The following is a 15,078-nucleotide window of genomic DNA, read 5'->3' on the forward strand; positions in this document are numbered from 1 at the left end:
GTCTCTGTTATTGTTTTTGTTTGGCGTCTCATCATCCGTTGCCATTTGAGGCAGTGAAATGACAAATTGAGCATGTGAAATGGTCCAGGAATCCATGCATGAAACAAGCAGCCAAGACGAATTGCTGGAAAATGAAAGAAACTCGAAAGGAATACGACGCTAAGACGGGAGTGGGCGTCTGTTATCAGTTTTAAATTGTTTTCGGCTTCATCCATCGGTCACTAATGAGGGAATCCGGGTCGTCCATTTGGCTTTGCCACTTGACCAATCACTCCAACGACATGGTGGACCTAGCCAAAGGTCAGTCTAATCCTCAGACACTTCCCAGCACTGTGGAAACACATACACTGCATGAACACACTGATCAGACAGTGGTGTAGGGTGAAGCAAATGTAAAAAAAAGGAAGAAAAGATGATACGATAACTGAAAATCTCTGTAGCTTCTACATGTAACTATATTGTATACATGCATCTCCCAAACTAACATGAAGTTGCTACAAGATGTATGTGTAACATTTGATAGAGAGATCACTATTTTGTCTTGGGTCTACAAGTCATAACAATGAGGGCGCTGTAACCACAACCACAACCACAACAACAACAACAACAACAACAAAAGAGAAGATTGGAGGCAAGATTATTCAATGGTTAACCTTCACAGCAAATTTGACTATAAAAATCTGGCAAAGATGCACAGTTGTTTGACACAAAGGCAGTGCTATGGGACAGCTGAATCATTTATGGTGTCCTTTGCCTAAGAGGGGATACAAATATTCTCTCTTTCCTTTTTTTTTTTTTTCCTAATAAGAAGGGAGGAAACGTATGTATGTCCTGAGAGTTAAAGGTAATAAAAACATTTACTACCTGAGTAGGACAGGATGGGTGGCTGAATGAAGGGTTTGTTTGCCTCTTTTTCTTCTGTTTGAACGACAAAAAATGCCCAGCCCACGTTTCCACGCACTCACCTTCTCTTCCTGAAGATAACAATGCATGGCCTGGCATACATCGGCTGCGTGCATGGAATTGTGGTACGGATTCTTGCTCTTGGCATAGTAGGCCTCTTCTATCAGGTCTGTATCACAAAGGAACCAAAAAGAGAAGAGCAATAGAGACATGAAATGCACATAGAAGCAGAACCATATCATGTACAAGACTTTAACATACCAGTACATATACAAGACCTTCATATCATCTAGAAAGAATGCAGATACAAGACTTTTGCCCACAATAGAATTCAGAGTCTTTGATATAACTGTCCTGAATTACTTTTTATGGCACCAGGAGCAGAAATGTGCTAACTTGAATCCCAACAAAAGTGCAATTAGCTCAAAGTTTGCACTGAAAAGCCAATCTTAATGAAAATGTCTCGTGAAGCACTGACAGAATATAAATAAACCAGCTCCACTAAGAAAAACAAACTTATCATAACCAAAAAAATCTATTTTCTCGCAAAATTTCAACTTCTACAGTACAAATGTATGTCTTACAGCTTGTCTACACAATCGTGTTTTTGTGGTAATGCTCATATTTTAACAGTTTTTGTTTATTTACAATGGGGTTTAAAAAATGTGAGATTTTGTTTGATAAATTGGAAACTACAGCAGTAACCCTTTGCGCTTGAAGGTCCCCTCCATGTGCCTTTGTTACAATCTCACAATAATTTCACAGGAAATGAAAGAATGCAGTCTTTGTGTATATATCACTTTAACTCGTTGAGGATGAGTCCCAAGTATACCAGTGCCGTATATATAGAGAGTTTGGCCAACTCGTAAATTGGACGCCAGGTCGTTGCCCAGCGTATTACACATAACAGGGTTAGCGTGCATGCTTAGACGTAATAATGAAGACCTACCAAATAAGGGGTAGTGAACAATGGGCACTGCGTATGAGGGCACTTTAGTAACGACATGGCTCCGCAAAGATCACGGGACCACTTTTGACCAATCACAGGCTTCAAAACTCATAAGCCGAAAACCGAGTTGGCCAGACTCTCTTTATATACGACACTGGAGTATACTAGGGCAAGTGTCTATAGGAAATGCGTGTTGTAGCAAAATCAGCCTGTCTTCAACAGGTGAAAATGGAAATTTGATGTAGGTTTGTAGCCTGAAGAATGGAAGATTTCTAAATTGACTACATCATCATCTCTTCTGATGTTACTTTTTTGTAAAAAAAAAAAAAAGAATAATAATAATAATGAATAAAAAAAAAAACATCTATACGATTCCATGTCATTTTCATCTTTTGGCTGATTTTCCTGAATTGTTCAAAGTCAATTTGAACATACACGTAGAATAGCATTTTACTTAATCAGAAAGATTTTGAGAGAAACGCTCCTGTACAGGCCACTTCTAGAGGAGTTGATCATTGGTTATCTGGAAGGGGGAGGGGGGGGGAGGGGGAGGGGCACTCACCAAAGCTCCTCATCAGCTTGTAGCGGTCCAGATTAAAGTGCTGCTGCAGACCGTACTCCTCAAAAAGGTGAAAAAGGACCAGACGTAATGAGTGACCTGTGGCACAGAGGGGGAAAGGAGACAAAGAAAGGAAAATGATACTTTGAATCTATAACTTACTGTATATGCCATATATCTAGCGAGTCTAAATTTTCACAAATCGGGACTTCCAGACGATTTCGCGGGTGGTTGAATTCGTGATTGTGGAGTACTTGATTGAGCGGAGAAATGTATACATGAGCGTCACATTCATACCAGGATCAGAGTTATTATTTTAGCATGTCTTTAGTTTCGCAAATAGTACCTGACTCGCGAAATTCACGAAAATAAAAGCCTCATGAAATATTTGGCGTATACAGTATTGCATAATACATCAGATGGAATACAAGAAATATATTGGTGGGATGATTCATTTATGACTCCTTCTGATGCTGTGCTTCTGCTGTTGAGGGAAATGAGGGGAAAAGTTTAACGGAATTGTGCATGAACTGCTCGTTAAATGCGTCATCCCCTGGACAGATCAAGAGCAAGACATTACTGACATAATGACTGCAAATCTGACAAATTCTGACAAAGCTGGAACATTTTGCAGGTTGGCACGTCATCTGCTATGACAGCTACTGGGCATCTCAAATATGCTGTCTTAGTCATGTGACTACTAGGTGTATGTATTATGTTTCTTAAGGAGGGGGGGGGGGTAAATTGAGGCCAGAGAGGGTAAGTTGGGGGGGGGGGAGGCAAGTTGGGGGAGAGGAAGGCAAGTTTGAGAAGGAAAGGATAAAGTTTTTCCACAATTTGAAAGCAAAAGTCGATTTGACCTCACAATATCCATCTTGACCTTAACCCTTTTGCCTACATTCACAAAGGTGGTTTAAATTGAAACAATGCTTCATGCAAATTTCTTCTGCATTTATGCAATTGAGAGATTACGTATGCCAACAGATGTCCAGTAAGAAACACGCATTGATACGCGCATGCCAAAGGTATGCCTATTTCACACTTATTTCAGACCATGGTCTGACTTTGTACCATGGTCTAGGTTTAAACCATCTTTGTGAATTCAGACCTTTGTGTTCCAAGACAATTAGCTTAACTTGCCAAGTTTTTTCATCAGCATTCAGTATTCCATCCAAACTTGACCTAGTTGTAAAGTTAGCAAATTCACTCAGGTGTAGCAATGTGTGTGAAATCTCCCACTACGACAGCGAATTTTATACCTCTTCTATACTGAGTATTTTGAAACATGATAGTGCAAAACATGCTTATGTTCTGACTCACTTTGATATAAACACCATTTCCAATTGCAATCAAAACACACATAAAAAAGGTGCATTTATGATCTGTGATTTTCGTCACTCATATTTACTGGGTAGCATAAATGCAAAATCACATGAGCTGAACAGCTCACTATGATAGGGGTTCATAGTTTTTCAACAACGCACTGTATATGTTTGCAAAATTGGCTTCTTTCTCAAGCTTAAAAAAATTGAGCATAGACAGTACTCCCATAAATGCGGTTTATGATCAACATCTCAAAAGGCCGATTCTATCTTCACAAATTTGACTATTAATGCACCCTTAGTCTGGTCTTCCTACAATTGTACAACTGAAGTAATCCAGACCCATCACTGTAGACAAGCTAACAACATGGTTGAAATGATCATATTTTCCCCCCAAATGTAACAACCATGTGTATTTTTTATTTCATGTTTCATTGTGATTTTATGTTTATTGAGCATGTAATAAAACTTGTGGATTAATTGATTCTTCTTCCACATCCCTCCAAAAGGCAGAATTATGTTCTGTAAGCATGCCTAAGGAGATCAATCAAGTCATATCTGTTACTGCTTTCTAAACTCTGTAAACTTTCAAACTGTCTTCAGATGAACAAAGAATAATTACTGATAGATGTTTTATGCATGCACAGATACCACTTTTGTGACCGAGTTTTGTCGTGTTTGCCTCTTTTATCTCTTAAGCATCATCATCATCAACATCGTGTGGTTTATGTCAGCCACACGGTGCTTAAAGGAAAGAACCCTTAATACAAACCACAGATTCGAGGATTGGGAGAATCTCAGTGATTGCTAAAACCACAGAAAAGCAGTTATCAATTATCTCATTATCTGCTTAACATGAAATGAGGCACTTCCTAAATCAGCAACAAAATGGCCACCCTTCTTATTCTCTTTCCTTTCCCATTCACTGCTCTCCATGGTTTAATGTAGTTATCCTGCTTTTTTTAAATCCCCATCCCCCCACCCCGAAAAAAAAAGAGAACAAGGTAAGTGTGAAACAGAAAATACAAACCAAGAGTGACTTTAATGATTTTTCTCAAGAAGTCAAGTGAAACTGATTTTACGTGGACATGACATGACCCATCAGATTTAAAAATTCCCAATATGCATGATTCACAGGAAATTCCGGAGAACAATATCGGTTTACGGATTGGACTTTGACGTTTGAGACCAGAAGGAGGAAGGGAGGGGAAAGATAGAAGACGTCACCATCACAGAGAGGGGGGCATGCATGGTCAGCAGGGGGAACTGACCCTGGAATTAATCAGAATTTTTGCGAGGAAATGTCAAGGTTTGGATACAGGTTGGGGCCATTTCCTCCCTGTTCTACCCTCTGTCCCCTTTTCCTTCTTCCATCGCTACGGTAACCCCTCCTCCTCCCCCCTCCTCCTCCCCCCTGCCTCTGTTTCCTATTCTCTTAATATCCCATGCCTGCATCCTTGTCTCAGCAAAGGATTAGATTTGAGATTACTTGTCAGACGATTCTAGAAGGATTCTCGTCTTACCCCCTGTTCCGACGCAAGCCAGTTTATACCAAAACTCGATAAAGAAACGACGTATGAAGAATCATCGTATAGTTGACAGACCGTTCAGATGCTAATCTCGACCGTTCTGGAAAACGTCGTACAGATGTGCAGATGCGCATGCTGTTATTGTCATGAGTGACGGCTATGGGGTCATCTTTCGTGCATGTTCTCATTAAGCCCTGTCCAGTTATACCGTTCTTTGGTTGCCATACATTCAGATGCACAATGGACACGATGGAATGCTGATTCTTTATTGAGTTCTAGTTCGAAACGATGCTCCGACAGCATTCAGATGCATAAATTCATCATACAGCTATATTTGTATACCGTTTTGGTATCTCTAAACCATTCTGGTATAAATTTTTTGCGTCTGAACACCCTGAAAGAGCCAGTCCCATCTCCAGACAGACAGCAACCTTCTTCAGCGCCAGACTTCGATAAATGGCACTTCCATGAATTGAGTCTGAATCTACTGCACTGATACAAAATGCAGGTGACACTACAGAGTGTACAGTTGTACAATTACATAAATTGAAATTATGCTACGAAGCAGAACATCTTCACCATCCCCCTAAAAAAAAAAATAATAAATAAAAAATATGATGACATCAGAAAAAGTGGCTGTTCTGAAAATGCTGAAAATTCAATGTTACAATATTCAAACTGCCATTTATAACTTGATTTATTTCAGTACTATCTGATGCTGAATCCCTTCCATCAGATTCCATTGTGCAGTGTGATATGTGATGTATGATAATGTTACAATAAATTAACCTGTTGAGGACGAGTCCCAAGTATACTCAGGCAAGTGTGTCTTGGAAATGTGTGTTGTAGCAAAATCAGCCTGTCCTCAACGGGTTAAAAGATGATGATACTATTAAAAAAGACAATAAACATAAATCTGGCACCCACTAAGAAGTAGCATATAGCTAGAATATTTCAAAAGCTGGAAACAAGCTATGAATTAACAAGATGGGCAGGACCCATTTCAGGCTTGTATCTGGGACAGGTGATTCATAATGTTATAGTAAAGTCTTGTTCTGAGAGTGTCATAAGTCAGCCTGTTACATGGTTGTTGTTGTTGTTTTCTTTAGCGTTTTCTCGCCTACAGACCACAACATGGGACAGGAGAGGCCCGGGGAATGTTACCGCGGCAGGCCGGCCGGCCGTGAGTCAGATTTGAACGTCAGCCAGCACTCGGCGACACGTGACTCTGCCTCACTCCGCATGCCGCTTCGTGTGGATGAGCCGATGAGGACAGGCCCAAGTGATGGCTCCTGTCACTCCGAGGTCCGGCACATCCATCAACTTCACGCTTGGAAATATCACCCCCCATTATCTCACACAACGGGGGGCCATCCAATGCGGGTCAAATTGTAAGGAAGCATATTTTACCAAGTGTATCCTACAAATCTGATGAACAAAGTCCTGATAATTTCAGAAGATGGAATCTACGCCAGCAGTAGAATCTTTTATCACCATCTTTTGGATTTCCTCTCCCAATGCGTCTATTCTCCTATTAACAAACTGGGCAAAACAGGAATGAAGCATTCATCTCATATGATGATTGTGGTGGAACTACTCTGACACTACTAGCTATAGAGGGCGATATAATAGAAATGCTCTACTGGTCAACTTCATGTTCATCACACTCTGCTTCTACCAGCCTTTCCTTCAAGGATATTGCCTACATGTATCTCTTATGCTATTCAAGCCGCCCTGCTAGTATTTCTTATTTGCCGATCTGGCTTTGTTGACAAGTTGTATGATGATTTAAGATTTGACACCTTGACTACCAAAGCCAAGTAGATATGAGTGAATATGTGACCCGCTACAACAAAAGGATCCTAAAGTCACTGACGGGTGAGCCGAGAAAATCAAGTTTGAAGTCAGATCACCAAAATCTGTCAAAATGTTTGGATTTCTGTTTTACATAATTTTGTAGTCTAATGTATCTTCTATCATATGCCGAAATTTCGAAGCTAAATGATCAAAGGAAAGGCCTGAAAATAGCATTTTTATGGGCCATGCTCGGCTCACCCGTCAGTGACTTAAGGATCCTTTTGTTGTAGCGGGTCACGTTATATACACTTGTATGTGAAAACCTACTGAGACTGTGCAATACTGAAGGAAATATTTCATGGACAAAAAGTCCCCCATGAAGCCAAATTCAGCTGCTTTGCATGCATGACATTTCATACATGTATAACAAATTAGATAACGCATCTGAATGATAATCTGAATCAAATAGAAAATGGGGCGGGGGGGGGGGGGCGGGGGTATACGTGTATTCCAGTCTTAAGAAAGAGACACATGCCCTGTAAACAGGGTTACTATTAAACCTACAATATAATACATCAAGAGCCTAAATGTCGGACTACGCACTGATTGGCCAGCGGAAAAGGGACAACAGATGTTAGGGAGGCCTATTACTACACACTGTGATGGTACCTCAGATGATTCCTTGTCTGTTCCGGAACTTTCAGACTGCCAAAGAACTTGGTTTTAGAAGTGTTTAAAAGCAGGTTTCAAATGGATTGAGTGATTTATTATTATTTTTTATTATATCAATCTATAAATTATATACAAGATATGTATGTATTATTTTCTTCTTCTTTTTAAGTTATAAAGCACACTTTGAAAATCATTTGCCAAGTCAGATATTGCAAATCCTGAACAGCAACTGCTTTCTGATCGAGTTTCACTCTAATCTGGGTGCACTTATGTAATCTGAATGATTCAGCCTCTAAAACCCTAAATTGAGAAGGGGCAACAATCTCGCCTCCTGTAGACCAATATGGTTTTGTAACACTTTTTTGTAACCTTTTTTTTTTTAAACCATAACGGGAGGGGGGGGGGAGCTTCCAAAATATCACCAAAGGATGATTCAATGGGTTATGAAATGAGTCAGGTGCACTGATATGTGTGTGCATGAATCAACTATTGCTAGACATATTGAAGCCCCCAAGTTATGGCTAAAATAGACAGCACCAAAGTCACACTTGTCTGAAAGTGTACCAATGCACTGAGTACTATATTTGCTCTATTTTGTAGGATATACTTCAGACATGCCCTCTGCAAAACATTAGAATTTTGTTGCCACTCTGATGTTTAAACTATTGGGATTTAAATGTAATATTTGAAAGACTATACAAAAACAAAAACAACTTGAAATAGACTAGTCGATCTGCCAATTCTTTTAATTGAACAATCTTGCGATCGATATAGCTAACCGACTGACTTGGAATCTCGATATTATTTGTAAAAACGTACCCGTATAGCTAGAACGCGCACACATCAGTGGCCTTACGGTGCTTTAACAGAGCCACAACACACATATCCCATAGACCCCTGCCCAAGTATACTCGGGACTTGTCCTCAATGGGTTAATGATGTAGAGCACAAGTGCCAAATTGTCATATAGATATGATCTGATTTATCAAAATATCTATACTTTCAAGGGCTATCACAGGTGAATGATGACTTTTTTTCTTTTGTGTGTGTGTGTATTCTAGTTATTCACAAATTTGATTTCCCCGGTATTGTTTACCTTTGGGAGCAGTGACTAAAAAAATGTTCAGAATAATCACATTTGATGCATATGTGTAGGTCTGTTGTAACACAAAACATCCTACCATATAAAATTTTTGCAATAGAGCCTAAACTTTATGGAAATATCAGTGTTTTTCTCAATAATATAAACTGTATATAATATAAACTGTAGACAGTTTAGTCTGGAAACATTTTTAATTATAACTATTGCTTACATTTTGTGTATTCACCAACATTTAACATCGATTATACAGGTTCAAATTTATACAGTGGTTGCATCTATCCCTAACTCACATTTTAGAACTATTTTAAAGCACTAATGCTGGGTTTTTGTTTCTTCTGCAAATGGTAAATAATGCCTTTAACATTTCTGTCATGGTGTAACAGTATATCATGTACGTACAAGCAAACTACTCTTGCAATGAGAGGTGCCAAGTGCAGCATGTTTGATTGACAGGTCCACATAGGTTTGAGACACAGCTGAAACACGGAATGTCACTTGCAGTCAGCAATTGGCCAGCGATGGGGATCACTTCGCCGTCTGAACATCCCGTGACTCCATACACAAACGGTTTGGAAATGCGTTTCAGGGACGTGATTACAAATAAATCCATTTGTCAGTGTGAAACCCCCTGATGGCCGCTTCCAGTTGTGCTCACCGCCGGATGATTGTCCGAGAAGAGAGAGAGAGATCCGAATATGCATTCTTGGTGCTGTCATCTTCAATTATATGTCTGCTCTTTACAAATTCCCCCTAATTTCTGCGCCCCTATGGGTGACACAGGATGCTTGGGAACGATTATACAAGCAGACATTGTTATGAAAGGGTTATATAAACTAGAATTTCTTTGAGGCAAAAGATTCTAAGGTAAAGGAGTAGGCCTATGTCTAGGTATGCATCATATGAAATGCATATATGCCATTTTTGTGACTATGTAACCAAGTCCAAGACATGCAAAATCCAAATGGCTATATTTAAGTGATCTTTATTAACCTACATGCGAATTTCCTGTAGTAAGAAATCAACATTTGTCGGAGGAGGGGACTCATAGCACACTATTATTGAAGACTTTGCAAAATTTGCTTGTTCGTAACCCAAGTAATTCATCCAATAATAATACAGGTGCTTTAAAACAAATACAGCTTAAAGTAAAGCAAGAAATATTTGCGGGCATGACATTTTTCGCGAATTGGAGCCAACAGCCTTTTTGGCAGCATGAATTTTTTTTTTTTTTTTTTTTGTGAATCACCACTGGTATCCAATGCATTTTAGGGCAGACAAATTTTGCATGCATTTTGATTTTGCGAATCTTGGCTATCAAGAAATTTGCAAGATTAAAATGCATGTGAACATTTCTTGCTACATAGTAAAAGGAATATATGCTGAGAGTCTATCAAATCCACAACAATGCAATGAGATGAATTCTTTCAAAAGAAAGACAGACAGAAATAGATAAGAACATTAAAAATGATTGACCAGTATCCTGTACGTAGATACTGACCATGGTTAAAGGGATGTGTTGTTTTGACTGAGATGTGTATTCAGCTTTGAAGTTTTTGTCAGATGATAAGAAACCCCAATGAAATATTAAAGAGCATTAAAGAGGAATTAAAAGTTTATTTCATGAAAATCCATTTGAAATGGTTGAGATACCCAAAAACAAAGTAAATAAAGTGATCTCACTAAAGGGAGGGTCCCACCTATTATTAGGATCGCTTTGTTTTGGCTATTTCAGCCATTTCAAAACCACTTTTCATCAAATAAACTTAAATTCCTCTAAAATTTGTATGCTCTTTAATATCCAGAAGAGGTTTCTCATCATCTCACAATAAAGTTGGAAACCTGAAACCCCATCTCAACCAAACTCTATATCACCCCTTTAAACTCACTGAGCACTTTAAGGAAGAGTGTGGCTACCCTAGACTGGCATTCCTCCTAAAGCTGTCCCCTTCTTGGACGCTGGTCCCCATGGCAACGTGTCAAAACAAAGTACAGAAACTACGATTCTGACAAACCCCCCCCCCCCCCTTTCCCCCACCACCCCCATATACTACACAGCAGGTGATGGCTTAGTCTAACAATTCAGACACTTTGGTTTGGATATGAAAGAGCGCAAGCAACTCTTTGGATGCATTTAGTTTTGTTTTGTTTTATTTTCATATACTCTTTTCATCAGATAGAGAGAGAAAAAAAAATGAAGCCAGTGGAGAGTCTTACAGACAGCTGTTTCAATGAATTTAGCACATATGTTTGTATTTGTTTCTTTATTACACTTAACTGTGAACAATATCATCTAAAGCTGGTGCCTCCTAGATACAGTAGCCACCATGGAGTTTGCACACGCCGTGGTTGTAGGAAGAATGAGTCCCAACCCCCTGGGGGAAGGCCCTGGGGGGAGACTCCCCTGAGGTGATACCCCTGTAGCTTGACTCATCAGCCGGTATGTGTGGCAGACGAGGAGCGGAGTGATACAACCCTGGACCAGAATCTTTTATATTATACCCCCTTTTCTTCCCTTCCATCAAAGCACCCATCAACAGTCTGGGCAAACTTTCTACATCCAGAACGTTCTTCCATTTCACTGCTCTTCCAATTTCTCCCCCCCCCTTTTTTTTACATCAATCATGACCCCTTCCCCCTCAACCCCTTCCCCCTTAACCCCTTCCCCCTACCTGTGGAAAACAAGAACTAAAGTCAGCTATCATCATCCCTTATGCCCCCCCCCCCATCTTTCCATGACTTCCTTATACCTCTGTCATCACAGATCAAATTCATCTCGGTTTATCCCCCCTCCCCCCCCCCCCCCCCCAACAGGACATCTTCCTCTCTGTGGTCAAAAATAGCCACTGGTCAAAATTCAGAGGCACACGCTGGTTGAGTCACTTTCAATAAAAACAGCCAAAAGCAAAATGACAACATTATCCATGCCTGTTCATCACACAACAGCAAAACACACACACACAAAATCTCAACAATTTTAAATATATGTACATGTACATGATGCAGCATAGGGCAGTGCATACTCGGTTACCAGAATTTGTATAATTGTACTCAACATAAGGATACATAATGTTTGTTAGAATGCACAACACACACACACACACACACACATACATGCACACACAAACAAGCTTAAAAGGTGGCCCTGTAAGACATCATAGCATTGTATCTATTTTCAACATGTCGGTCTTTCACCAAGCATTTTGTTGATGTAAGATTTGTCTTTTTAATCTGAATTGTATCATCTCACAACTAATTGACCAGACCAATGATAGGGCCTAATTTTTTGAAACTGACCAATGGCTGCACAAGTGACCCATTGAGGTAACCATGCCATGATATTCTACTTGTGATGACACAACTATATAAAGTTTAAAAAGGTGCTATTTCTGTTAGCCGGAAACTGGAAACTTGTGTGGGCAAAGGTAATATGATTTGAGGTTACTACTTGTGTAAGTTTTTTTTTTTTTTTTTAAGGGTGGCCTCTCATGTGATCGAGCACCATTTCCTCGAGGGTCCTGTTTGATAATAACTGAAAAATAAAGAAATTATGTCAAATATTAGACATGTAGTACCTCTTTAACCCGTTGAGGACGGTTTGATTTTGCTACAACACGCATTTCCCATCTAAGACGCTTGCCTGAGTATACTCGGGACTTGTCCTCAACGGGTTACTGTATACGCTATATATTTCGCGTGGGTTTTATTTTCGCGAATTTCGCGAGTCGGGAGCTATTCGCGAAATTAACAACACGTGAAAATATTACCTTCCAAAATGAATCCCTTGCCTTGATGATACGAACATTTCAGTACTAGTATACCATGTCACGGCTTACCGAACAGACCATACTGGCTAAGCTTGTTTACGTATAGCACGTCCACGTCTAACTACTAACAAGGAGCTTCAAACACGAAGCTCCTTGCTACTAACTACCAATGTAGTATACACAGCCCAGTCGCTGTAAGTAGCATTCGCACAGCACAGTGTATTAACAGCGTCTGGGGTGGTCGGGCTAGTCCACGTCTACTTACGAATACTGTAGAGCCAATCCATTATCGCAACCCCTCGTACCACTCGTCAGAAATCTAGCGCGATGGAGTTAACCACTTCAAAAATGTTGAATTCTAACTTACTACATGTAGTTCGCAGAGTTTGGTAAGTTTTTTCATGCAGTGTATAACTGTATCATTCTTATTGGCTAGTAAGTTGAAAATTCACACTTTCTTTGCCACTTCATATTTTCTCTGGTCCCCCAATCGCGAATTTAACCACTCGCGAAAATGTGTGACAGCGGCAATTCGCGAAAATTTATGTACGCGAAAATTATGGGCGTATACAGTAAATGAAGCTAGCCTCAACTCAATGCTGAGAACCATTTCACATTATTCTCACAACAGAAGTCATTGCTGTACATGCATATGAAATGCAATTTGTATATTAAAAAAAAAAAAAAAATCATGGTTGACATAATTCCCCTTACCTTTAGCAGTATTACATAGGCCCCATCTTTTAACGTCTGCCTTGGGATGACTGTTCCCTTTAAGCAAAACTTCCACACAATAGCTTTTTGTTCAGGTGGTTTTGGCTACAAAGATGAAATCTAAGTTGTCTGCTTCTCACACGATGTAAAAATCAAATTCTGTGCCCAGCACTATGAAGTAAAATCAAATCCCATGACTGCATCAATAAAAGACATACATACCTTATTCGGTTAACAATTTACTCAAATTACACCACATATCTGTCACGCTTTGTCACGGCAAAACTATTATCATATCAGACGGGGAAAACAGAGTGAGTTTGATTTATACCACAATTTTTGTTGTTGTTGTTTTTCTTTTTCACTTGATATCTATTCTCAACGGACGTTATCTAATCACAAAATTGGCAATGCCAGCCGTAGCTAGGAGGCAGAGGTACAGAAGAGCAAGGAAAAGGGCGTTTTATGGCTCGATGCGTGAACCTCGTTGGATTTTTGGAGCTCAGTGGGGTTTGTGCCTCACCGTCAATTTCCCCACTCAATTCTGACTTTCAGTTTGTCCTAACTCCCTTAGAAAGAGCCCCCCCCCCCCCCCCATTAATCACAATTTTCAGCAGACTTTTCTGGAAAAAAAAAACAACCCCAAAACCTGCGGTTAATACAGTCACAACATTGACACAGACGCTAACAAACGTCCAATACAAGATACGACGTATGTGTAGGAATGCGAGCCGCTTACTCCCAGTTGGAGAGGGGAACACGTATTATATCCTTGAAAACACAGCACAGAAATATAAAAAGGGTCCATCAGTGAGAAATTGGATCTCACAATTATCGCCATGGATACAACGCAAATTCTAAACTTTATTTGTTTTTTTCCACTATTCAACTTAAAACTCACTCATATCTGGTGGGAATCCCCCCCCCCCCCCAACCATGTCAAACCTCCCTTCCCATAACCTGCCGCCACCTTAATGCATTGCCAAAAAATAAATAAATAATAATAACAATGGAAAATAGAAAATACATATTTACTGTACTTCAGAAGACTGTGACATTGGAAATGAAATGAATATCAATTATATCAAACTTGCTATCCCGCTAGAATTAGAATTATAATCCCTGTGAAACATCTGTAAAATATTGATGGGGGGTAAAACATATCAAGCTTTCTTAACCCGTTGAGGACGGTTTGATTTTGCTACAACACGCATTTCCCATAGACACTTGCCCGAGTATACTCGGGACTCGTCCTCAACGGTTAAATCACTAGAAAGCTTTGTGTTTGAATGTGATGCTGCCACTAAGATAATCTGTACTTGAATCCAAGCATTTTCTTTGGAGAGCTTCACTCAAAGAAGAACTATTGATGATAATTCATTGTCTCTTCATGTACAGTGACTTCAGAGCTGTATGTATGGAAGGAATTCACTGAGAACAAGAATGACTTTTAAACCATCAAACAAGATCAATAAACTACTAATAAGTGCCCTTATGGTGCTCTGAGGAGGATAAGGAGGTGCATGTATGGGACAGAGTGATGGCCAGTTTCACATACAGTGAAATTAGGATACAACATTTTCTTTCAAGATCTATAGAAGTAATAATTCTGCCTGAAATGCTTTGATGGTTAACACAGCAAATGTGCATGGAAAGGTTTTGCCCGGTGTGAATTGGAAGAGCAACAAGGCCAAGACTTTTCTGTCAAGTTTGGTACGGAAGTCGCCATCACGGCCTGTCAATTCCTGTGTGTCATGTGCAAGTTCC

At 39.7% G+C, this 15,078-nt stretch overlaps 1 protein-coding gene across 1 annotated transcript in view; it reads right to left on the bottom strand.

Moving 5' to 3' along the window:
• The window catches only part of LOC140234027 (uncharacterized), a 317,781-nt gene that overhangs the window by 15,236 nt on the left and 287,467 nt on the right, over positions 1-15,078 (bottom strand). Inside the window, exons 6-7 of the mRNA XM_072314107.1 lie at positions 2,415-2,510; positions 966-1,072 (exon numbers count right to left, since the gene is read on the bottom strand). Coding sequence (XP_072170208.1) covers positions 966-1,072; positions 2,415-2,510 — 203 coding nt within the window. The remainder of the gene's footprint in view (positions 1-965; positions 1,073-2,414; positions 2,511-15,078) is intronic.

Source organism: Diadema setosum, chromosome 10 (genome assembly GCF_964275005.1).
Source record: "Diadema setosum chromosome 10, eeDiaSeto1, whole genome shotgun sequence".
Classification (NCBI taxonomy): Eukaryota; Metazoa; Echinodermata; class Echinoidea; order Diadematoida; family Diadematidae; genus Diadema; species Diadema setosum.